The sequence below is a fragment of the Micromesistius poutassou genome (genome assembly GCF_964030765.1).
Source record: "Micromesistius poutassou genome assembly, chromosome: 22".
Taxonomy (NCBI): Eukaryota; Metazoa; Chordata; class Actinopteri; order Gadiformes; family Gadidae; genus Micromesistius; species Micromesistius poutassou.
The window spans coordinates 7,999,861-8,023,654 of record NC_140292.1 but is presented as its reverse complement, the minus strand read 5'-3'; the positions used below and the strand labels follow the sequence as shown (position 1 = coordinate 8,023,654).

The window sequence follows — 23,794 nt, the reverse complement described above, 5'->3', positions numbered from 1 at the left end:
CAAAATTAAATAAAACAAATCCACTGGTTACAAAAATACAAATTGTTAAAAAAAAAAAATAACATTCATTTAGCAGCTTAGCATAGCCCAGCATGAACTAAACTTAAATAATCCTAACAGATCTAAGTGGTGGCCTCTTGGAAGGCGCCACAATCCCACCACTACCACCAAATGACATGAGCCTTTCGACTCATTCCACTTCGGGATGTGGGCAACTGGATTGGAGAGTGAACGAGGCAAAAACATGAGGGCAATTCCAAAGAAAAGTGAAGTTTTATTCACTTCCCAAAATAAAGGCTGAACCATAAATAAACAAAACAAAATCCCTTGGTTACAAACTATGAATTAATTTTTCAAAAAGAAAAACTGTTAGCAATTTCCTAGCCTAGGCATAATTAAGCATAACAGAATGCAAGTACTGGCCTCGCGTCAAGCCAGTCTTACCTTTAATCTTTTCCCAACACAAATTGACACTTCCCTTAAGTAGGCTCACTAATTAGTCTCAGGTGGACCAATCAAGGCCAGTTAGGGCATACCATTTACCATGGGGAACATTCCCTGGCCAAGGCTGCATGCAGCACCCCTACTGCCCCCTACTGCCACGGAAGTACAAATAACCCATTACACCGGTCCTCTGGCTGCAAGTGAGAAGGGTTTCACTTTCTCACACCATGTTAATAGAAATTCTACCATATTTCGTGAACACATTGCGTTTTTCTTACCTGAGGTACAGTCTGTCCCTTGGTGACATACTCATTTTTGACCTTCACTCTTGGATAGCAAAGAGCCTTGAGCATATCAGCAGAATTCAGACCCAGTAAATCTTGTCGGCCTCTACAAAGTTAAGATGAAAAATGAATGCATTATAATTCTGTATAATAATGACACATGATGTAATATAAGCAAATATGCACCAATATACCTTATAGTGCACTGATGAATACATGTTAATAGTTACCTTCATTCGCTGAACTCTGGAATTCGCAGAGGGGAACACCCTCTGGAACTCCATCCCCCTGGCCATCCGTAACTCTGATTCACTGCCGTCTCTCAAAAGTAATCTCAAAACCCATCTCTTCAACATCACTTGCAACACCTGATGAATCATTTTCCACCCTCTCTCTTTCTTATTTTCCTATCTACTCTCTCTGTATTGTTTTTGAGTTTCTGTATGTGTCTGTATGCATGTATGTACTGTATGTATTGTCCATTTGTATCCTTTTTGTTTTGTGTTTTTGTAAAGCGTCTTTGGGTACCTAGAAAAGCGCTATATAAAACGTATGTATTATTATTCATTGCCATCTGGCTCAGCCTGCTTCTCACACTGCTTCTGCTTGAACTTCATGTTACCATGGTGAAGCACAGCACCAGTAAACTTGTAGATGCCCATCTTGTCCTCATTAGTGAAACCCAAAATATCAATAGCTTCCGGTGTTGAAAACAAATAACATTTAGAAAACATTTTATAACATATATGCCATGTGAAAAGTATGTGAAGTGTTTTCCAATCAACCACTGTCATCAGTAGCAACCAGCTCCTCTTTGTCATCAATGCTGACGACAGTGATCTGACCCTGACTTGTTTCTGCTTGTTTTTCATCAAAATAATTTCTGATCTATGTCCTTACAGATAACTTATGAATAAAAAATAATTAATCTTGCTTTGCACTTACATGCAATGCATGTATTTGCACTTCCAAATGCATTTCCAGACTTCAGAAGGCATATTTATACATTAAGTCATGATAAAGGCAATTCTGGAAAACTTTTCATCTTAATATTTATTACATTCGTCAAACTCTTACTATTATAAAATCTCACCAATGATCTCAGGTTTGTGGTTGGTCATCATCTGGTAGAAGATGTGATAGCCTCTCTCATCGGGAAGCTGGAATGTCACTCTTGACTTCTCCAGCAGATCAATAAGGCCTATCATTAATTAATCAAAACCTATTCCACTATTAATCCTGGTTAATTAATCCACATGTAGAACTAGGTACTTACACGTCTCAATGTCAGCACTGGACAGTTTACCGTTTGCGTGGAAATGAATTCTGATGAATTTACCCGGTTTGCTAAATAATTTGCTTTAACATCCTCAAAAAAATGCAAAAACTAAGGAGCATCTTCAGGCAGGAATTCATCTCATTCTTACAAAATGGGAGGAGTTGTCATTTCTCACAGTCTTGGCATTACCATAGGCCTCCAGCAGGGGTTTGGCTGCAATAATCTGGTCCTCCAGTGACCCCTATAATCAAACATAAAATGTTAATACCTTTTTATTGAATCATATTTATATTCATGTTCTTGGGTGGTTTCTTCATGCATTGATTCATTGATTTAATGTTTATTCTTATTGTTTTAACATACTTTTATCTTTCCAGCGCCTTCATCCTTCTTCTTATCTCCACCCACTGAGATGGTAGCAAAGTACTGGATGACACGCTTGATGTTCACAGTCTTTCCAGCACCGGATTCTCCACTGGGTATGAATAGACAAATAAAGTAATTTTGATATGTTTTCCAATGTATGTTTCATTGCATTATATTTATATATTGTATTAACAGAATCAAACATACGTGATCAGGACAGACTGGTTCTCTCTGTCTGTAAAAAAACAACATAAAAAACATTTGAATGATTATGCCATTTATTAGTAAAAACAAACTTTCAAACTTTGAATTTACAAACCAGTGAGCATGTTCTGGAAGGCGTTGTCAGAGACAGAGAAGATGTGGGGTGGAGCCTCCATATGCTTCTTGCCTCTGTAGACATTGAGAACTGACTGATTGTACACTGGGAGCCACTTGTAGGGGTTTACAGTGGCACAGAACAGCCTGGAGTAGGTCTGAAAGAGATTACATTGTTGCCAAAACTGTGACAGTGACTTTGCCACCTTCCCTCTTAGTGATGGTACACTTGATGTACAGTTCCTTAGCATCAATCACATATCCAGCAGCCTTCGCATCGAATGGCGTGTTCTGGGCCGCAATCCTCCTTCTCTGGCTTCCGGAGGTAAATGGCAGCCTCGCCATAAATGGCCATCTCTGCGTCCGTACTCATGATGGAGGCTTATTTCATGAAAACAAAAAACTAATTAATTAATTTTAACTGACATAGATATACAGGCTTCAACAAGGTTTTGAGATGTTGTTCGTTGATTTTATAATAAATTATTCTTACTGTTTTCTTCCCTCTAATTGCAGAAGAAATTGTTCCTTTAAAATAAAAGTTATTATTGGTATTATTAAGTCACATGTACAAGTAACAGTCTAATTTGACAACTTAAATTGTAGTAAAAGATGCTACTGACTGTGTATTTAAAGACCGGGTAAACCAAGAATAATTATGGGTTTTGAGTTTATAATACCACAGGAAAATATATTATTAACCACCCTGCCAAATTTGAAGGACTAAAAAAATCGCGAAGTATATAAAATTATGCTTCAAAGTTGATGAAAAATGAGCAGTAATCCCTGGCTCAGGACGGTGGGGGCGTGTGCGCTGCAGGCCAGGAAACCACGCCCATCACCGGAGAGGTCCAACGGGCAAGCTAGCTGCAAACTGACAATTCAAACCAGACTCGTGAGCGGTAAAACCATAGACGGGTGAAACCACAGAATGCTAGTGCGCGGTTAATGTATTTATACCTAGAGGGCAGCAGGGGGCGGGTTTATGTGAGTATGACCGCTTTACGTAAAGCGGTCTTCGATGTAGACCCGCCCATTTTAAACCTGCACACAGAACATTCTCTGAGGCCTAGCTCCTCAAGGAAATGATGAATGGGAAAAATATTTTTTACATGTTTTGAGGGACACATTTAAGGCCTAATTAATATGATAAGAAGAAAAATACTGAATTTGGTTTACCCGGTCTTTAACTATAACATCGACTTAAACATACTTAAATCAACATTTCATTACGTTCAAAAAACAAAACAATTAAAAATAAATATTCAGATAAGATGCAGATAAAAGACACCTACAAATGGCTACTCTAATGAGCAGAACAGTAGGTAGTTGTGGGGGGATGTATGGCGTTTGGCCTGCGGGTGGGGCTTGGGAGTCAGGTGTGGAGCACTCCGGGTCTGCCGGGTTGATTGGGTCTGATTGCGGGCACCTGCGCGCAATCAGTCTGCCGGCCATGAGCCAATGAGACTATGACACTATCGCCAGGGGCATCCGGGACCGGGTTGGCCTTAACCTGGAAGAACATCAGCGCCGCTTCAGAGAGTTGGTGCTCACAGAGGGGGACTGACCCTTCGCCTTCGCCCAGCAGCTGCGGGACCGAGCCAGGAGGTGGCTGGTCCCGGACCAGAACACAACGGCGGGGCTCATGGAGCAGGTCGTCCTCGAGAGGTTCGTCGAGGGCCTCCCGGCCAGAACCACCGGCTGGGTGCAGTACCACTGCCCCGAGACCCTCCTGGCCGCCATCAACCTTGCTGAGAGCCAGCGACCGCCAACACCGGCCCCACGCGCCGGAGGCCCAGCCGTCCCACAGTGGAAGAGGCCGACCCCAGCGCCGAGCGAGAGATGAGGTGCTGCCATTCCAGAGAGGGCACGCAAATCGCCTTGCCCCCACCCCGCAGACGGGCGCTCAGACGGCAGGGGAGGGGTGTTGGCGATGCGGGCGCCCTGGCCACTTCCCGTGGGAGTGCCCTATGATGGAGATGGACCAGGTTGTCTGCGTCGCCGGCGGCCCGTCTCCTCCCCACGGTCCGGGCGAGGCGTACCGTATCCCGGTGAGCATACAGCGGGGTACGTACCAGCTTCTGGATTCAGACCATGGATGCAGACCATGCGCCTGGTGCGATCCGAGGCATTGGTAGAGGCATCTAGCGTTACGGTGAGGTGTATACATGGGGATGTTCACGAGTGTCCCTTGGTCCCTATGGGGGTAAGGGGGTAAAACAGGGGTAAAACGCATAGTCAAGGCGGCGGTTAGTCTGAGCCTAACACATTCCCTGATTCTTGGCATGGTCATTATCGTGCCATTAGAACATTCCGCACAGGGGTATCGATTTGTGTTAGTCCTGATCGACTACGCAACCCGATACCCGGAAGCAATTCCTTTGCGCAACATCTCTGCGAGGAGTGTTGTGCAGGCATTGTTTCATGTCATATCACGGGTGGGAATCCCAAAAGAGATTCTCATTGACCAGGGCACCAATTTCATGTCACGCACACTTAGGGAACTTTACGGGTTGTTGAACGTCAAGGCCATCCGCACCAGCATCTATCACCCAGCCACGGACGGCTTGTGTGAGCGGTTCAACCGGACCATGAAGTCAATGATCCGTAAGTTCGTACACGAGGATGCTTGAAATTGGCATCAATGGCTAAACCCACTGTTGTTTGCAGTGCGGGAAGTGCCTCAGGCTTCCACAGGGTTTTCCCTATTTGAGTTGCTCTATGGGAGCAAGCCCAGGGGCGTCCTGGACCTCATTAAAGAGAACTGGGAGGAGGGGTCCAGCGAAAGCAAGAATGAAATCCAGTATGTCATGGACTATGTCACGTGCAAAGCTTCACTCACTAGTGGTACTGTCACGTGAGCACTTGCACCGAGCCCAGGAGAGTCAGAGACGCCTGTATGACAAAGGGACTAGATTACGTGATCTCTCACCAGGGGACAAGGTGCTTGTACTGTTGCCCACCTCTAGCACCACATTACTCACTAAGGGCCCTTTGTGGTCACATGGCGAGTCGGGGACGTGGATAACGAGGTAGTGCGGTCGGACAGGAGCGAAAGCAAACAGATATACCACATCAACTCCTTAAGAGGTGGAATGATGTGGTCCCTGTCGTGCTGGTGACGATGTTACCCGAGAGAGATGAGTTTGGGCCAGAGGTCCCTGTTCCAGGTCCCACCCCTCCAGTCTGTTTGAGCGAGGATCTCTGCGAGCCAGGCAGCAAACGTTGCAGGGTTGCAACTCCAGTTCGCCAACGTTTTTTCATCCCTACCTGGTTCCACCCCGTTAATTACTCATGACATCGAGACGCAACCCAGGGTAAAGGTGCGGACACACCCCTATAGGCTGCCCGTCCATAAACAGAACGTTGTGCGGCGCGAATTGGCAGCAATGCTAGAGTTGGGCTTGGTTGAGGAGTCCCACAGTGACTGGTGCAGCCCATTGTGCTCGTGGGAAAGCCAGATGGGTCTGTCCGGTTCTGTGTGGATTACCGCAGGGTGAACGCCATTTCAAAGTTCGATGCCTACCCAATGCCCCGGATCGACAAGCTTGTGGACCGGCTGGGCATGGCCACGTATTATACGACCCTAGACTGCACGAAGGGTTACTGGCAGATTCCGCTCTCTCCAGCAGCCCGGAATAAACGGCGTTCTCCACTCCGCTTGGTCTGTACCAATTCAAGGCGCTTCCTTTCAGGCTGTTTGGGGCCCCGGCCACGATTCAGCGGCTGATGGACCGTGTGCTGCGGCCACATGCTGCGTATGCTGCTGCCTACATTGATGGCATTGTCATTTACAGTGACACTTGGGCGCAGCATATGCAGCGGGTGGCGGCCGTGCTTCAGTCGCTGAGGTGGGCAGGGATCACGGCCAACCAGAAGAAGTGCATGATCGGGTGGAGGGAGATCCAGTATCTGGGGTACCACCTGGGGGGGGGGGAGGTCCGGCCGCAGGTCAGTAAGACCACTGCGGTTGCCGCCTCCCCTCGGCCCAGGACCAAGAAGGAGGTGAGGCGGTTCCTGGGGCTGGCAGGCTACTACCGGCAGTTTGTGCCGTGCTTCTCGGATCTAGCCAGCCCCTTGACCGACCTCACGCCCAGATACAGTCCAGTGGTCGGGGCCATGTCAAGTGTCGGATTTCACACACTTTTGTGTCACCGTATGCATGCAGATTTCCACCCAAAGACGCTCGTCTAAACGCGGAATGAAAAATGGGAACGCAACGCCACTTCTGCGGTTTGTGTTCAAATCGTTGGCGTGTAAAGCCAGCCTTTGTCTTGCAGTAGGGGAAGGCCAGTGTGAGCGAGAGCTTTTGCATGGACAATCGCTAGCAGCAACCAAGCCGCATTACGTGCTACCACTATGATATTATTTATTGTCACGCTGTTATGATTTCCTGCGATTAAAACCGCCTTTTTGCCAAGCACAATCCTGACCTGTTACAGTAGTATTGTATGGTATTTGTATATATTTGTATAGTATGGTATTTAAATAAACAAAGATCCTATACAGTATCTAAAATAAATGTATTATTAAAAATCTTCATGATTTTATTTGAAGAGGTAGATAAATAGGAATAATTTCAATAAACTAAAATAACCTTGATTAAAAAAAAGCGTGTATGATTCTCCAAACTAATGCAATGGCTCCCCTGCACAGCAGCTGAAGCATCAATCTGACTTACCACCAGTTGTAATAACCTGAAATCCCCTGCAGTCCATCCATCTCATCTTGTGGGCTCTTATATAGAGGTGGTTCTGCAGTCCAGGCTGAAACTAAGTAAGGGCAGATCTTGTTTTGTTTAGCTTTGCATTTGATTTGTTCATTGGCCCATACATTTCCAGCAGTTATAATTCTGAAATCTTAATTAATAATTGACTTTGAAGATATATAGAATACAACATAATATTAGTTTATTGTATATTTTAAACGTATACGTTGTTATTCATATTTGTATTTACATAATTTAATGTCTTAATATATAAGATATTATATTTTGTTTCCTTGCAGATTGTGATCACTTATTAACAATCAACAATTAATCAGTTTCACACAATCTATAAATATATCACGCATAAACGTTGAATACCTATCCATGCCACATTGCAACTGTAAGCAAGGATTCCATTTTTGGCTTGGTCAGAGTATTTAAAATTTTATGACATAATGCCAAGGTAGACGATTCAAAAGAGGTCCTTATGCTGGGGGGTATAGGGTTGCATGTGTGAAAATTAAAGACTCAACATTTTTGTATGCTTATAGTGCTTATAAGCAATGTATGCTTATTGTGCTTATATACTTGTATCCACAGGTGTACAGATGCTCATCATCCCTATCCCTTTATTAATAGATATATCATGTGCATATCTGTTCCAAAACTATCTTCAGTATCATTTACTTTATTTTAAAGAATAAAAGGTGAAGAAGTTTGAGGTTCTATAAATATCCTAATTCTTGTCCATATTGCAACATTGCAACTGTCACAAGAGATCCACTTTTGGCATGGTTAGAGCAGGGGTAGCCAACACAGTGCCAGCGGGCACCTGGTCACCCGCAGGGACCATGTAAGTCGCCCGCAGGACATGTTCTAAAAATAGCACCAACAAAAAAATAAAATACTTGCATTGATGTCTATTTTATGTCAATGAGACAATTTAGTGAACACAACTTAAATCTGGAGCTAGCTGCTGGGTTTACCCACAAAATAAAGAAAAACATGCTGAAAAAGAGAAAGAAAACTTATAATTTCACAGTGATTGGTAGGAAGAGTTACTTACTACTGTGAAAGACAAGTTTGTCTTATTTGCGCGGAGACTGTTGCGACTGCCAAGCGGCCCAATGTGGAATGACATTTCATTACCTGTCACAATAGCTTCCAGGCTAACAACCCACCTGTCAGTGCCCTATGGGCAGAAAAGGCCCATTACTCAAGTAGCCCTTCGTACGACTCAGTACCCTTGAAGTAGCTCTCGTTCAAAAAGGTTGGAGACCGCTGGGTTAGAGCATATCAACTTTAATGACATGATGCCAAGGAATAGTGATGGAAATTTTCAGATTGTGTTTCCATTCAGCTTTGCTTAAATTATTTATTTGATCTAAAATGATTGGGCTTTTAAACTGAACACATTAAATCTAATGTGCAAAATTGGACCACCAAGGGAACAAGATGTTTACTTGTTTTTTTGGCATCTATTCAATTGTATGGAAATGCTTTTTATTGTGCTTTTATGTTTGATGTCTTACTAATTGAAACTAATGTTACACTGTATCATTTAGTTTGATGTCTGAGTGCTTGACATCACATACATACACCAGTGGCACATTGCTTACTATTTGTCTGGCAGAAAGGACATTAAGATTGAAGAGACTTTATTGGCATGTGTAACCAGTCAAAAGCAATTATATTTATATTGGCACCCATATACATAGAGCATTTCAACACATATCTAAAATTGTCTTGTATATTTAACTTCATTGCAGATGCCAGTTGTAAATGCATGTGGTCTGATTAATGAACATTGGGGGGAGAGTGAGAAGTGTAATGGGAAAGAGAATATTGTTTAGCCTCTTTAATAGAGATGCATTTTAATTGGGTATTTGTTGTAGTTTTGCAGGGGGTCATAATCCAAGATGTTTTAGAAGGAGGAATCTCAGACTGGATGTCTGGTCTACAAACAACTTTTAGTCACAAAAGCAGACACGAGATGTGAATCTTAAAAAAAAGGATGTCCACAAGGACTAAGCAATCAAAGTTGTCTCTGATTTGCAGTGATAGAAACAAGGAACAAAACAATTATAATTTAAAAAGTATAAATTTTATATATATATATATATATATATATATACACACACTGCTGAGTTTTCTCTCAGCCATGTTTTCTGATTATCTTTTGTAGGCCTATGTGTTATGATTCCTCCAACGGATTACCTTTACCTTTAGTCTTGCTCTCTCGTTGCATGAAGGTTGCTACTGTCATTGACAGTCGCTTCACATTGCAGGATTTGGACTCCCAATACGTCCAGATATTAAACCGGCTAGATATCCCTCAGGGCTCTGCAACGCATCGTTGAGCCTCTCAGATTGCATCTTTGCAGTTCACACTACACAATTATCCCTCACGTTATGCCAAATGCCTCCAACTTGGGGCTTTTTCTGTAATTTCAAAATTATGTAGGTGACTGGAAAATCTGTCTAGAATTGTGTAGTGTGAACTCTAGCCTTTTAGCATTCAAACCATCTTTACTGCAATCATCACCCACATACACAGATACACAAGCTCATTGTTCCTGTCTGTTTACCATTCCTAATGTACAATTGTAATAGCTAGATATCTAATTCATGTCTGTTATAAAACTATCTTTACTATCATTTACCTTCCTGGACCGATGAATGGTTGTTTGGGCATCTATCTATTAATACTTCAGGTTCACATTTCAGCTGAGACAAGAGATATCTTTTTGGACTGGTTTTTTGGCATAAGACTATTTTAACTGGAACCACATGCCAAGGAATAGTGTTGCATATGCTTACATAGATTTTTAAAGAGCAACTTGCAGGTTTAATTTATATCCTACTCAATACATGATATTGTCTGAAAAGGTCTTCTAAAAACGTAAACGTAGAAATTACTATGTTACACAAAACGTAAAATATATAATTTGATGAAAATGCGCCAATTTTTAAGCTATCGTTGAACCCCCTAGCAACAAGTCCTATGACGTAGGCAGAGGCACTCCCCTTCGCGCGCCACTCTCTCACTGTGGGTTTCGACGTAGTACAAGAGCGGTAGCAAGAGACAGATTGAGTTTGCGATTGAGTTTAGTCATGGTGAATTATTGTGTTTGTGCAGGATGCACGAATTCCTGCCTGACAGAACATCGTGTCCATCATTTTCCGTCAAGGAAAAGCAAGTTTGTGGGTGCGTTTTGTGGAGGTGAAGAGAGCAGACTTCACGGCAGCGTCTGTCACCGTACACTCGGTGATTTGTAGCGCTCATTTCACTCCGGAGAGCTATCGACAAGGAGATTTGAGTCTCAGATGGGATTTCGGAGTAAGGATCATGTGAGGCTGATGCTGTTCCCGCTGTTCACTTGATGGTTTCAAGTTCAAAGCCAAAGGATCCACTTGAAACTGGCGCGGGCGGGACTGGAGGACCAAGTGCCACCACTGCTAGTGCTAGCAGAAATGCTTTGCACCGAAAGCTGTCTCTTAGCCGAGTAAGTCTTACTTTTACCTCTTTTAACTGCTGTTTTGGTGATTTCCTAATGTGTTAGTGTATTAATGGCGGAATAGAGAAGTGATTTGAGCATTGGGCAATCCTCCAGCTAGTTAGCAACATAGGCCCACAACACATTTGGCAATTGCATTAGCAAACATTTTGTAGCTGATGACGTGTGTTCCGATATCCATACTTCCATAGTATACTATCCGCACTCACTAATTAATTATTAGTGCGCTGATTTTCAGATGTCAATGTCTTCCAAAATCGAATACTCCATGGTGCACTACCCAGAAATTCCCGCAAAAAACATCCCGCTGTGAACGGTGAACTCTTTACGCGTAGTAGCTATAAAAGCTACAAAATAACTAAATTAATGCAGGCTATGTGGAAAATGCTCGTTGAGTCCACACTTCGTGGTTTGACCGTTTTGGGTACACCATCCCGGTCCTTTCAGTACACTTCCATTCGCCCCCATCTGAATTGGAACGCCCTACCTACTCAAACTAAGCATAGGGAGTGCGGATAGTATGGATATTGGAACACGGCACATGGTGACATGGGTAGCTAAGCTAGCTAAAATTGCATTTTGAACCATGCTTTCATCTGGATTAAACTGCCTTGACTGTGCAAGTTGTTAGCATAGGGCTTCGGTGTAATAATACAGAGAGAGAGAGAGAGAGAGAGACTGGGCTTAACAGGTTTTCGTTTTTCCGCCTTCTGGCATCAATTTATCAGTTTGCACAAATTGTGAGCTGTTGTCAGGCAGCTAGCTGCTAGTTCTAGCCCAACACTCCCGTTTCCCCATTCGGTTTTGTATCCTGTGAGTTACTCTCAAGTGATTTCACAATTTATTTATTGATAAATTCTCTGAAATCCCATATGTCCAATCTCAAGTTGACAGACAATGTTGCTTAGGGTTAATGGATGAATCTGGCTACATCAAATGCAGTCTAACATAGTAGCACACACCTCATTGAAAAAGGTCCAAATTGTTCATTAGAATTACATCACATGGAGGATCGCCTCATGAAACGTGATTAAAGTAACCTTAACCTCTTGCTGGAATGTACTGTATTGCCAGCGTCAGACCACTTTTCTTTTTGTTTTAGTTGTGGTGCCTAATACTGAAGTGTACCTTTTTCCTATAGACTTCTCTTAGCAGTCCTCCATTTCAATGAGAATGGAGACAGAGACGTATCCTTGACAAACAGTGGTGAGGCACGCTACGCAGTCCGTTATCCCAGGTTTCGCAAGGGTGGCTGGGTTGTCCGACCCATGAAAGAGAAACCATCATATGGTGAGAACTTCATTCAGTTTCTAAAGATATTTTCTTAAGTCTAGTCAAATTTTACCTGACTCAGTCAATGAATTAACTATTCCATTAAATGTGATCTCAATATTTCTTTCCCTCATCTAGAATATGCATCGGCCCTGATGGTCTCACTAAGAGAGGCATACATGAGGTCACCACAGTCCCTCCAAGAAGACAGCAACATCCTGTCCTCAGCTGCACCTGCCCCCCTATCCACACACCACAAGATCGCCAAGGATGAGGCAGTCGGCCACTATCTTCAACGTCATTCACGTTTCAAACAATAAATACATTGTTTACACCAAGGCATTTAGTGTGTTCATTTTGTTAAAGATGTATGTTTATTTATTGATCATCCCCCATATGGGGCCATTTGAAACCTCTGTATGTTCCCCCTTCTTCTGGAAACTGTCTCCTGATTGCAGCCACAATACAAGCGGGTATCGCCTTCCTGATCTCCCTGCCCAGAAACCCATGTGCCCATCGGACCACCTGTCTGTAGGCTGTATATCGGAATTGCCTAGAATGAGGGGATAAAAGTATTTGATGTAACAGTTTCCATTCTATTCAATAATTAAGTGTATGTGTACATTTAATTAAATATCCACTTAACTGTGAGCATCAAATGCTAATCTTTTGACAGAGTTAATTGTGTAGAGAACTGACAAGTATTGGTGTAAGGTGGATAATAATAAGGTAGTATAATTGTATTGTAAATGAGTCTTGTGTAAACATACTCTGCTCTGCTGGCGTGGAGAGCGCCATGCTCCTGCCTGAAGTTGAGGTATGCAACCTGCAGCGAAAATGGGTTGAGGCAGCAAGCATCAAACCCGGGATGGAGCGTCAGGCAAGTAATGTCCGTGGCTGGGACTAAATCCTGCACTAGGGCTCAGTAAGCAGCCACCTCTCGAAGTGGACATGGTGTCCACTGCCAATGCCATAGCCTCACAATGTCCACAAAGGCACCTAGCCAATAAAACACTAATCAGCCGTTTGGAGAAACCCTTCTTTCTAATCTGGCCCCCTCTCCTTCCTTCTAGCAGGCAAAATTGTATACTGGATTTTCAGACAGTGAGATATGATTGTTAGACTGTTATTGTAACTTTGGTATTGACATTATCTGCATGTAGTCAATATAGCTAGCAGCTAGTGCTAACCAGCTTGAGCTTCCTTGTCTGTGTTAAAATCTCAGGTTGTACGTAAAGACAAAACGTTGCTGGCTTAAATTAAGACAATCTTCATGGATGTTTAATCAAGAACAAGGTCGTAAGTATGTTTGTTAAAGCAGATTTATTGCATAACACCAATGTATGCTCGTTGGCGTGCGTTTCTTCCTCAACATCCATGTTAACCGCGCTTGGACTTGACTGGACTCCCTCGCGCTACGTCATTTCCGGTCGGCGGTTTCATAGAGACGGAAGTTATTTTCATAATATCACAATTTTAGCTCAAAATATCGTTTTAGAATTGTTAAAAAATTATTCGGTCCTGCACATCTAGTTGTGTTATCCTTAATATACACTATTCTATGTAATGGTGTTTAACCTGCATGTTGCTCTTTAAGATTACATTTCCATTAGTCAAAGTTTAGGATTTTTCAAAGTAATAGATTTCTTTTGAAAATGATAAGGCAAATCGCTTCATATAAAAATATATAAGTTTGTGTGTATATTTACATATTTCTATATACATAGATACAAGATTAAGATAGTTATATTTTGTTATTGGCAATATAAGAACACCTTACCAAATTGTATTGCATTTAATATTATGTCAGAACTTCTGTCTAATGTTTGTAGCAATGAATCAGCTTGATTGAGTGCTTGACCTCTGAATCTTTTATCTGTGGGCCAAATAGGAATTTGGCTGACAGATAAAGATTGAAGTGGCTTCATCACCTTGTGTAGCAAGTTAAGTATAATAATAATGTCCCATTTAGTCTCGTAGATTCAACTCAATAATAATAATCATGGCAATAATAAAAATATTAATTAATGTGTTTTGTATATAAATGTGTTGGAATAATTCAAAAGTTCACAAGTATGAAGACTCTGCATGTGTTTTTTTGGTATTGATGAAGCTCTTAATCTCCTTGACATTCTTCTGGTGACAAAGGCCAACAGTTATCATGTCTACCACAGCTACCCATAACAGAGCCACAGCTCTGGCCCAGAGCGCAGTGCCCACATGCTTGAACATGGTGAGCAGCCAATGACCGCCAGCCACTCCCCCTGGTACACATCAGTTGTAAATACATGTGGTCTGATTCATGACTTTTTATAGGAAAGAAAATACTGTTTAGCTAATTTAATAGAGTTGTAAATGTATTTGTTTTTTGTTGTAGTTTTGCTTCACGTCTTCTCTTCAAACTATGTCACAAAAACACTCTAGATATGACGCTTCCAAAATTGGATCGCCGCCACATTTATCAATCCAGGTCGTTGGTAACGAATAACAAAAAGGAAAATACATTGTATGTATGTATGCATGTATGCATACATGTGCCTACATGTATGTAGGCACCCCCCCCCCTGTCAACAACTCCGGCCCGCGACTTGTCCAAGACTTCCATTTTGGCCCGCTGTACAGTTTGAGTTTGACACCCCTGGTTTACAGAATAGATGTGCAATATTTGGGTGCTGCTGAGCCATAGCCCACCTATTATGTCTGACATATTTAGGTAGGGTCATTTTATTTTAGTAAGAGTTTATTTTATTACCATTACTTTTCAATTTCATTTACTGTGAAGTTTATTTTGTATTTTGTTTAACTCTTTTAACTTTTTGCATACATTTGAAATCAATTCTTACCTTTAGTTTTCATTCTTGCATTAGAGTATTGGCATGTAATGTTTTAATGGTATGATGTCATGTTTGTAAATATTACTGTTCATTGTGAATTGCACTGAAGCTTGATTTGAAGAAAATCGTGGATCAAATCGAAATCGCAATATCTACCAGAAAAATCGCAATTAGATCTTTTCCTGAAATCGTTCAGCCCTAGTATGTATGTATGTATGTATGTATGTATGTATGTATGTATATATTTGTATATATATGTATGTATGTATGTATATATATATATGTGTGTGTGTGTGTGTGTGTGTGTGTTTACTGAACCAACATACATAAATTTCATATTTTCCATGCTCAAATGCATTTTTAACATTCAATACTCAAAACCCTATCAGCCACAACAGTGGAAAAAGAGTGTAATCCGTGAACCTGTTTCTCTCTTTTGACTTAAAGGTCCCATGGCATGAAAATTTCACTTTGAGGTTTTCTAACATTAATATGAGTTCCCCTAGCCTGCCTATGGTCCCCCAGTAGCTAGAAATGGCTTTAGGTGTAAAACCTGCTCTGCCTTTGAAAATACAAAGCTAAGACGCGCCGATTTGGAATTTTCCCCGTATGTCGGAGGATTTGGCCCGCCAAAGACACAATGAGCTACGACCGTGCGGGCGCCACGTGTGTGTGTACTGTAACGCAAGTGTTGTACACTTCTTTGTTATTTGGATAACCGTTCGGCTGTTGGTGTTATGGCGCATAACACGCAACACAATAACGCAAGCTTGCATTTGGTGAAAAGACTAGACTGCGTTGCGTTCTCTGACGTCTCTGGTATTCCCACAATGAGACTCGTAGTGGGGGTTATCTCAGCCATGATTGATAAAGTATTGGGGGAAAGGAACTTTGGCTTTGACTCCCTGAAGTACATGAACCGCGACATGGAGGAGAAAGGGATTGTTACCCACGATTGTCTCCCGCAGGAGCCCCGCTGCCGAGGCGGTGGTGCCTCGGCAGCGGGCAGCGGGGCTCCGGCGGGAGACAATTGTGTGCTACAATCTCCATCTCCATCTGCCCTGAAGCTTTCCTGGGGTTCACCCTAGTTAGCATCTGTTCCACCTCCTGTACCTGCACAGTCAGTGGTTGGGAGTTGGAAGCTGGATGGGTCTGTGGTGGTGTGGCTGCAGACTGTTGGGAAAGGGTCTCGAAGCGTGCAAAGAAGGGGTTCAGCTCCTCCACTAATGCTTTTGCATATGCTATGATATTCCTTCAAGCTGGGGCTTTTGTCTGTGATTTCAAAATCTTGTTTTTCGCTGGAAAATCTGTCTGAAATCGTGTAGTGTGAGGTTTTTAGTATTCACACAAAAACAAAAGAGAGATGGAAACTTTAGCATTAGTTGTGTGTTTCTCAAGTAGTCCAATGTTTACACTCACTATCTTAAAACTTAAATATCATGCACATTCCAAAGCATTGCTTTACCTTTTCCTTCACTCCATTAGCATCAATATGCCTGAAAGCATGTAGAATTTGATTACCATAATTTTTATGTTAAACCTTTCGGCCTACATCCAATGACCTATGAGATCCATTTGTAGTAAAGATAAACCATGTTATTAGGACTGTAGCAAAGGAAGAAAAGCCAAAACAATAACTACACATTACAAGATGGACAGTTGATGTATAGTTTATTGTTTGCTATTCACAATTGTGTCATATTTTATGACTTGTACAATGTGCAATATTTCCAATGGGAAGGAATTATTCAGCACTCTCCTTTCCCTAAGAGAAAAAAACAATTGTAGGTATTAGATATATCGTCATTTTTTCAGTTAATGATTTGAGTAGATTCTAAGATTTATATTTGTGCAATAGTATGAAATGTACTTTGCCGTCCAATTACCTTGCCACCATCACGGCTCTTGGCCCTCAGCTTGTTGACCTGAGTCTCAGCGATGTCAGCACGTTCCTCAGCCTCCTCCAGCTCATGTTGAACCTTCCTGCACTTGGACAGGTAAGAGTTGGCCTGCTCCTCCTGTAGAAACATTCATATTTTGTTTAAATAAGTTCTACAATGGATGCAATAACCTGATTTTTGTAGTAAAAGTAATTTCTACTTACCGCTTCCTCAGACTGCCTCTTGTAAGCCTTCACCTTCAGCTGCAGCTTATCAACAAGATCCTGGAGTCTGGCACCATTCTTCTTATCCTCCTCAGTCTGATTTCACATTTGAAAGTAAAAATCACCATCATGTCTTCATCAGGTCTTTAGATGATCAAAATGCTAATGCATTAGAAACATATTTGGAGATGTAAGTTGGACATACCTGGTAGGTGAGTTCCTTGACTCTCCTCTCATATTTGCGGACACCTTTTACTGCATCTGTTCCACGTCTCTGTTCATTATCCACCTCTGATTCCAGATCACGAACCTTCAGAGTTGTATTTAATGTATTTAATAAATATTGTCCTCATATTGGACTTATACTTTTTAAAATTCATCCTGATTATCATCTTACTCTGGCCTCCAGTTTCTGGAGCTGTTTCTTGCCACCCTTCATGGCCAGGTTCTCAGCCTCATCCAGGCGATGCTGCAGGTCTTTCACTGTGACCTCCAGGTTCTTCTTCATCCTCTCCAGGTGAGAGCTAGTGTCCTGTTCTTTCTTCAGCTCCTCAGCCATCATGGCAGCCTACAAGGTCAAGTAATATATTCATTAAGAGTTCCATTAAGTTGTCATAACATCAATTAACAAACTAATGTAGACCTACATCAGTGATGGCCTTCTTCGCCTTCTCTTCCGCATTCCTAGCTTCCTGGACGGTGTCGTCCACCTCACCCTGGACTTGGACCAGGTCAGTCTCAAGCTTCTTCTTTGTGTTCAACAGGCTTGTGTTCTGAAACATCATTATGCAATTTCTATCAAAACATGTACGGGTTCTTGTATTGGAATGATAGAATTAGAATGTTTGTTTACCTGAGAGTGCAGCAGTCCAACACGCTCGCTGGCGTCCACCAGCTCTTGCTCAGCCACTTTGCGGCCTCTCTCTGTCTGTTCCAGAGCTGCCCTCAGCTCCTCAATTTCAGCCACCATGAGACCGTTCCTACGGTCAACCATGGCAGCCTGCTCCTTCAGGTTTTCCGCAGCTCTGACGGCATCATCAAGATGCAATTGTGTATCCTAATATTAACAGAAAACACATCAGAAAACGTCCCAACAGGATAGCTGGAACTATGTTTTACATGCGCCATGTGCCATACCTTCAGTTGTCCCTGAACATTCCTCAGCTGCTTCTGGGCCTCAGCAGCCTGGCGGTTGGCATGGCTCAGCTGGATCTCCATCTCATTCAGGTCTCCCTCCATCTTCTTCTTGATTCTCAGGGCATCATTCCTGCTCCTGACCTCAGAGTCCAGTGTGCTCTGCATGGAGTCAGTGACCCTCTGACTGTTCCTCTTGATCTGCTCCATCTCCTCATCCTTCTCAGCCAGCTTCCTGTCAACCTCACCCTTAATCTGGTTGAGCTCCAGCTGGACACGCAGAATCTTGGACTCTTCATGCTCCAGAGTTCCCTGATGTATGACACAGATGTTTTAGGCACAATTATTAAATCTCAATACAATGTTTTGTAATTATAGTGTCTTATTTAGTTTATTTCATCTTCACCTCAGCTTCCTCTAGAGCTGTCTGGATCTCAGTCTTCTCTGTCTCCACCTGCTTCTTGGATTTCTCCAGCTCATGGATGCTCTTTCCAGTCTCACCGATTTGTTCAGTCAGATCAGAAATCTCCTCTGCAGAGCAATTTTATGTGTTTAAGTATGGTTTGTATTTCTTATCCACATACTAGTACTGTAAATATCACTGAGCGTAAACTCACGTTGGAGGTTCTTGTTTTCGCGCTTCAGGGTCTCCAGCTGATCCAGAGTTTCTTCATAGGAGTTCTTCATCTTGAACAGCTCAGTGCTGAGAGAACGAGCCTCTTTCTGAGTTCCTTCAAGCTCTGCTTGTCCCTCCTCATATTTCTGCTTCCAGTCAGCCAAAACCTGTACAAAATTGGTAATTACGAGGTACATGTTTAGCACTTAAGAGGAATCGGGATTGTCAAAATTAAACTAAATGAATAAGTACAAACCTTGTCAAAGTTCCTCTGCTTCTTGTCAAGGTTGGCAGCCAGTCCATTGGCCCTCTCCACATCAACCATGAGATCCTCCACCTCACCCTGGAGTCTCTGTTTGGTCTTCTCCAGAGAGGCACACTTTGAGTTCACAGCCTCAATCTGTTCCTCAGCCTCTTGAAGGCGCTGAGCAAGCTTTTTCCTGTTAAAAGAATAACATGGTTTAATTTGTGGACATTCATCAAATAGGATGTGCTCTTTAGCAAAAGTATTAAATGTATGACTCACTTGGACTCCTCCAGCTCCTCAGTGCGCTGGATAGCATCAGTTTCATACTTGGTCCTCCACTGAGCCACCTCACCGTTGGCCTTGGACATTCCACGCTGCAGCTCAGCCTTGGCCTCCTGCTCCTCCTCAAACTGCTCCCTCAGAAGGTCACAGTCATGGCGGGCTGATTGCACACCATGAGCAAGAGCATTCTTGGCCTACAAAAGGGGAAACAGAGCATGTCAATCCAAGATATTTTTTTATCTGTGTACAATGCAATTTTTATGAATAATACTACCTTACCTTTACTTCCTCCTCATTTTGCCTCTTCAGCTCCTCAATCTGTTGAGTATAGGCCTGCTTGCCTCTGGTCAATTGGGAGACAAGAGCTTCCTTTTCCTCAAGCTGACGACCAAACTCACCTAGTTGGAGGAGGTATATCAAATAATTAATACATATAGAATTTGTGAGACATAAAATGTATGTTCAATTATGTTCCCAAAATGGTCCCCCCAGTCTTTCGAATTAATCAAATTACTGAATGAAAGAAGTATCAACCGTTTTCTGTCAGCAGTCTTGCTCTCTGGGCACTGATGTCATTGATCTGGCGAGCATTTTCATCACTCTTAGCCTTGATTTCACTGAGTTGATCCTCAAGGGTACGGCAAATCTTCTCCAGATTTCCCTGATGATTTCAATTTCATCAATTTGAAATCATGTTAATTTATTATTATTTACGTACTTATTTTCTATATTATTTCTTAACACAATGAAGGCATTGAAGCATAACTTACCTTGGCTTTAGAAACAGCATCCATGTTGCTGGAGAGGTCATCAATCTCCATCTTGAACTCGCTCTTCTCCTTCTCAAGCTTCTGCTTGACACGCTGGAGGTTGTCAATCTGCTCTCCCAGCTCTGCTACACTGTCAGCCTGCTTCTTACGCAGAGCAGCAGCAGTGGCTTCATGCTGCAGGGTGGACTCCTCAAGGTCACGACGCAGCTTCTGGAACTCAGCCTCACGCTTCTTGTTCATCTCAATCTGAGCAGAAGTGGCTCCACCAGCCTCCTCAAGCCTCTCACTGATCTCTTCAAGTTCCCTGGAGAGATCAGCTCTCTGCTTCTCAACCTTGGCACGAGCAGCACGCTCAGCCTCAATCTCTTCTTCCAGCTCCTCAATACGGGCCTAAATAATGGGCACATATTGGGATCAATATCCAAATATATGATTTCAGAAAATGTGTATTTACAGCAAAAAACTTAATTAGGAGTATTCTCCGGTATTTTCCAACCTGAAGCTCCTTAATCTTTTTCTGAAGCTGAGCACCCAGTGACTGCTCATCTTCAATTTTGCTCAGAAGCTGGCTTGTTTCAAAGTCCTTCCTATAAATAATTAAGAAAAAAGAATGTTAACTGTTGTAAAATAGGAGGCATATATTATTGATAATATTGTGGTTACGAAAATCTAAATGTTACTTCTTGAGTTTCTCGTCAGACTGTTGTTTGTCGTTCTCAAGATCCATGACAGATTCCTGAGCCAGTTTCAGATCACCCTCAAGCTTTCTCTTGGATCTCTCAAGGTCCATACGGAGCTTCTTCTCTTGCTCCAGAGAACCTTCAAGCTGGATGCCAATAATTTAAAATAAGGGTTATTTCAAAACTTAACCCTTATTTATAAGGGCTTTCATATACTCACATCATCCACTTGCTGTTCAAGCTTGGTCTTGGCCTTGGTCAGAGTGTTGACTTTGTCTTCCTCTGCCTGCAGGTCATCAAGAGTCTGCTGGTGTGCCTCTTGGAGGGCTTTCTTCTCCTTTGTCAGCTTAGCAACGCTCTCATCCTGAGAGGCCATCTCCTCTGTAAGGTTCTTCACCTGAAAAAACAGAATCATGTGTCATACTTGCTCATAAGTAAAGTGAAACCTTCCCTTGTGCACTGTATTGATAACGGATTGGACAATGTTGATGATGTTGGTATTGTGCTAACATCTTTACAAACCTTGTTCTCAGTGGCATGTTTTTCCTTCTCCACTTTGGCCAAGGTAAGCTCCAGGTCATCAATGTCCTTCTTGAGCTCAGAACACTCATCCTCCAGTTTTCTCTTCTTGGCAGTCAGCTCAGCATTCATTTCCTCTTCATCTTCCAGTCTCTCAGTTGTCTCCTTGAGTTTGGCCTCTAGCTGGATCTTACCTTTTATAAGTCCTTCACACCTCTCTTCAGCATCATTCAGATTCTCTCCTTCCTGTATGATATTTAGATAGGTAGAACATGTCATATCACATGTATCTCAATGTTTGCACACGTGAACACTAAATATGATGTTTACTTACAGAAGCCACTTGCAGAGAAAGATCATTCTTCTCCTGCAGGAGAGAAACCATCTTCTGCTCCAGTTCCTTCTTCTTAGCCAGGGCAGCAGCCAGGTCTGTCTTCATCTTATCATAATTCTCTTTCATCTGGGATAGCTCCTTCTCAGTTTCAGCACTCTTCAGAAGTGGCTTGATCTTGTAGTACACCTTCATCCATGGCCAGTGTTTGACATTCATGAATGAGCGGATGTTGTACTGAATAGTGAAAATCGCTTCCCTATAAAAATAAACAAACCATCCTATTGGGGTTGCACTCAGGAGCCAGAAACCTGTTTGCGCTTTGAGCATTATGTTAAATGTAAAAAAACATACCTCCTCTCCGTCATCTTCACATACTCCTTTCTCATGACATAACCTCTGCATGCAGACTGAATCATTCCGACCAGCGCTGCCAGCTTCTCATCTCGCATCTCCTCAAGAGTACCCAGAAGACCAGCTTTGAAGAACACCTTAATGTAAGAAAAGACACTTGTCAGTGAGTAACTTTTAATATAGTATAAACATAATTATTGACAACAATAAACAGACCTTGGTGTGTCCGAATTTGTACTCATCGTGAGGCACATCAATGGACCCAAGTAGTTTCTCAGAAGCCTTCTTGTTGTCAATAAACTGACCCTCAGGAATGACACTGGCATTCAGTACTTTGTACCTGAAGTAGACCATTGTAATGTTTTTAACATTAATTTAAATGTTGAAAGGCATTTGTAAAGTGGTCCTTGAAAAAGCATTTAGTTAATACCTCTGCTTGAAGTCAGCATAGAGGATTCTGCTGGGGAAGCCCTTTCTGCAGATTCTGATGCCCTCCAGTACACCGTTACACCTCAGCTGGTGGATAACCAGGAAGTTCTCCATGAGTCCTGTGACATGGGTGATAAATACATCGTCAATGTAATTAGTTTGGTGTAGCAGTGACTAACATGTTTTATTCTAACCCAGACACTAAACACATTTGTTAGTGCTCTCTGTACCTGGAGTCTTTGACTCATTGGGAATCAGGCAACGCACAAAGTGAGGATGGGTGCTCCTCAAGTTGGTCATCAGTTTGCCCAAGTTCTCCTAAAGACACATCACAGAATAAATTATGAAACATATAGAAATTAACTGATGAAGTGAAGAAAATACATATGAAATTTGGTATCAAATTCGATATATTTTTACATTAATTAGCTTTTCCCTTACCCTGAACTGTGAAGACACAGTCTGCATGGAGCCACCCTTCTTCTTGCCTCCCTTCTTTGCACCACCAACCTCTGTTAATTTTTCACGTTTATGTTTGAAAAATAGAGGCAATAAATGGCTTAAAAATAAATGGGTATTATAATAGAATGCACCAACAGTTATAAGCTATGGTTACATGGTATGAATATGTACCTTCAACTACAGGTGGGTAAAGGACAGGCAGCAGTTTGTTTGAGGACTTCTGGTACAGCTGCACAACAGAGTCATTCAGGGGATCCTTGTTCTTGTCCAGCCAGCCCGTGATGTTGTAGTCCACAGTACCAGCATAGTGCACCATGGCGAAGTGGGCCTCAGCCTTGCCCTTTGCAGGCTTTGGCTTCTCAAATGCTTTGGTCTTGCCAAGATGCTGGTCATACAGCTTGTTCTTGAAGGTAGTGTCTGAGGCCTTGGGGAACATGCACTCCTCTTCAAGGATGGAGAAGATGCCCATTGGCTTAAGAGAAAAAAATAATGATTATTGATTATTATGAGAAGTAACTTTTTAGCCACACAAAGACTATATATAATGAATATTCAGTATTAAGTATTATATTCAATATTAATATTCATATAATATTCAGGTGTACCTTCTCAATAAGCTCAATGCAGGCAGCCAAGTCCATGCCAAAGTCAATGAACTCCCAGATGATACCCTCCTTCTTGTACTCCTCTTGCTCCAGGACGAACATGTGGTGGTTGAAGAACTGTTGCAGTTTCTCATTGGTGAAGTTGATGCACAGCTGCTCCATGCTGTTGTACTAGTAGGGGACATTTAATAAACCGACTATTACGAGTTTTCAACAATTGATTGTTAATGACTATTGT

At 42.3% G+C, this 23,794-nt stretch overlaps 1 protein-coding gene and 1 long non-coding RNA gene across 2 annotated transcripts in view; one reads left to right on the top strand and one right to left on the bottom strand.

The window, feature by feature from the left end:
• The window catches only part of LOC311367581 (myosin heavy chain, fast skeletal muscle-like), a gene marked incomplete at its 3' end in the record, with an annotated part of 38,388 nt that overhangs the window by 13,889 nt on the left and 705 nt on the right, over nt 1-23,794 (bottom strand). Inside the window, exons 4-18 of the mRNA XM_084486406.1 lie at nt 23,557-23,727; nt 23,123-23,423; nt 22,931-23,001; nt 22,061-22,197; nt 21,710-21,965; nt 21,379-21,621; nt 21,077-21,253; nt 20,857-21,002; nt 20,673-20,763; nt 20,443-20,566; nt 20,177-20,343; nt 19,941-20,067; nt 19,686-19,804; nt 19,404-19,600; nt 19,134-19,317 (exon numbers count right to left, since the gene is read on the bottom strand). Of these exons, the coding sequence (XP_084342532.1) occupies nt 19,134-19,317; nt 19,404-19,600; nt 19,686-19,804; nt 19,941-20,067; nt 20,177-20,343; nt 20,443-20,566; nt 20,673-20,763; nt 20,857-21,002; nt 21,077-21,253; nt 21,379-21,621; nt 21,710-21,965; nt 22,061-22,197; nt 22,931-23,001; nt 23,123-23,423; nt 23,557-23,727 (2,511 nt within the window). The remainder of the gene's footprint in view (nt 1-19,133; nt 19,318-19,403; nt 19,601-19,685; nt 19,805-19,940; nt 20,068-20,176; nt 20,344-20,442; nt 20,567-20,672; nt 20,764-20,856; nt 21,003-21,076; nt 21,254-21,378; nt 21,622-21,709; nt 21,966-22,060; nt 22,198-22,930; nt 23,002-23,122; nt 23,424-23,556; nt 23,728-23,794) is intronic.
• LOC311367994 lies at nt 10,494-12,575 on the top strand. Its single transcript, XR_014639850.1, has 3 exons — nt 10,494-10,905; nt 12,059-12,207; nt 12,328-12,575. It is a non-coding gene; the product is annotated as an uncharacterized lncRNA (long non-coding RNA).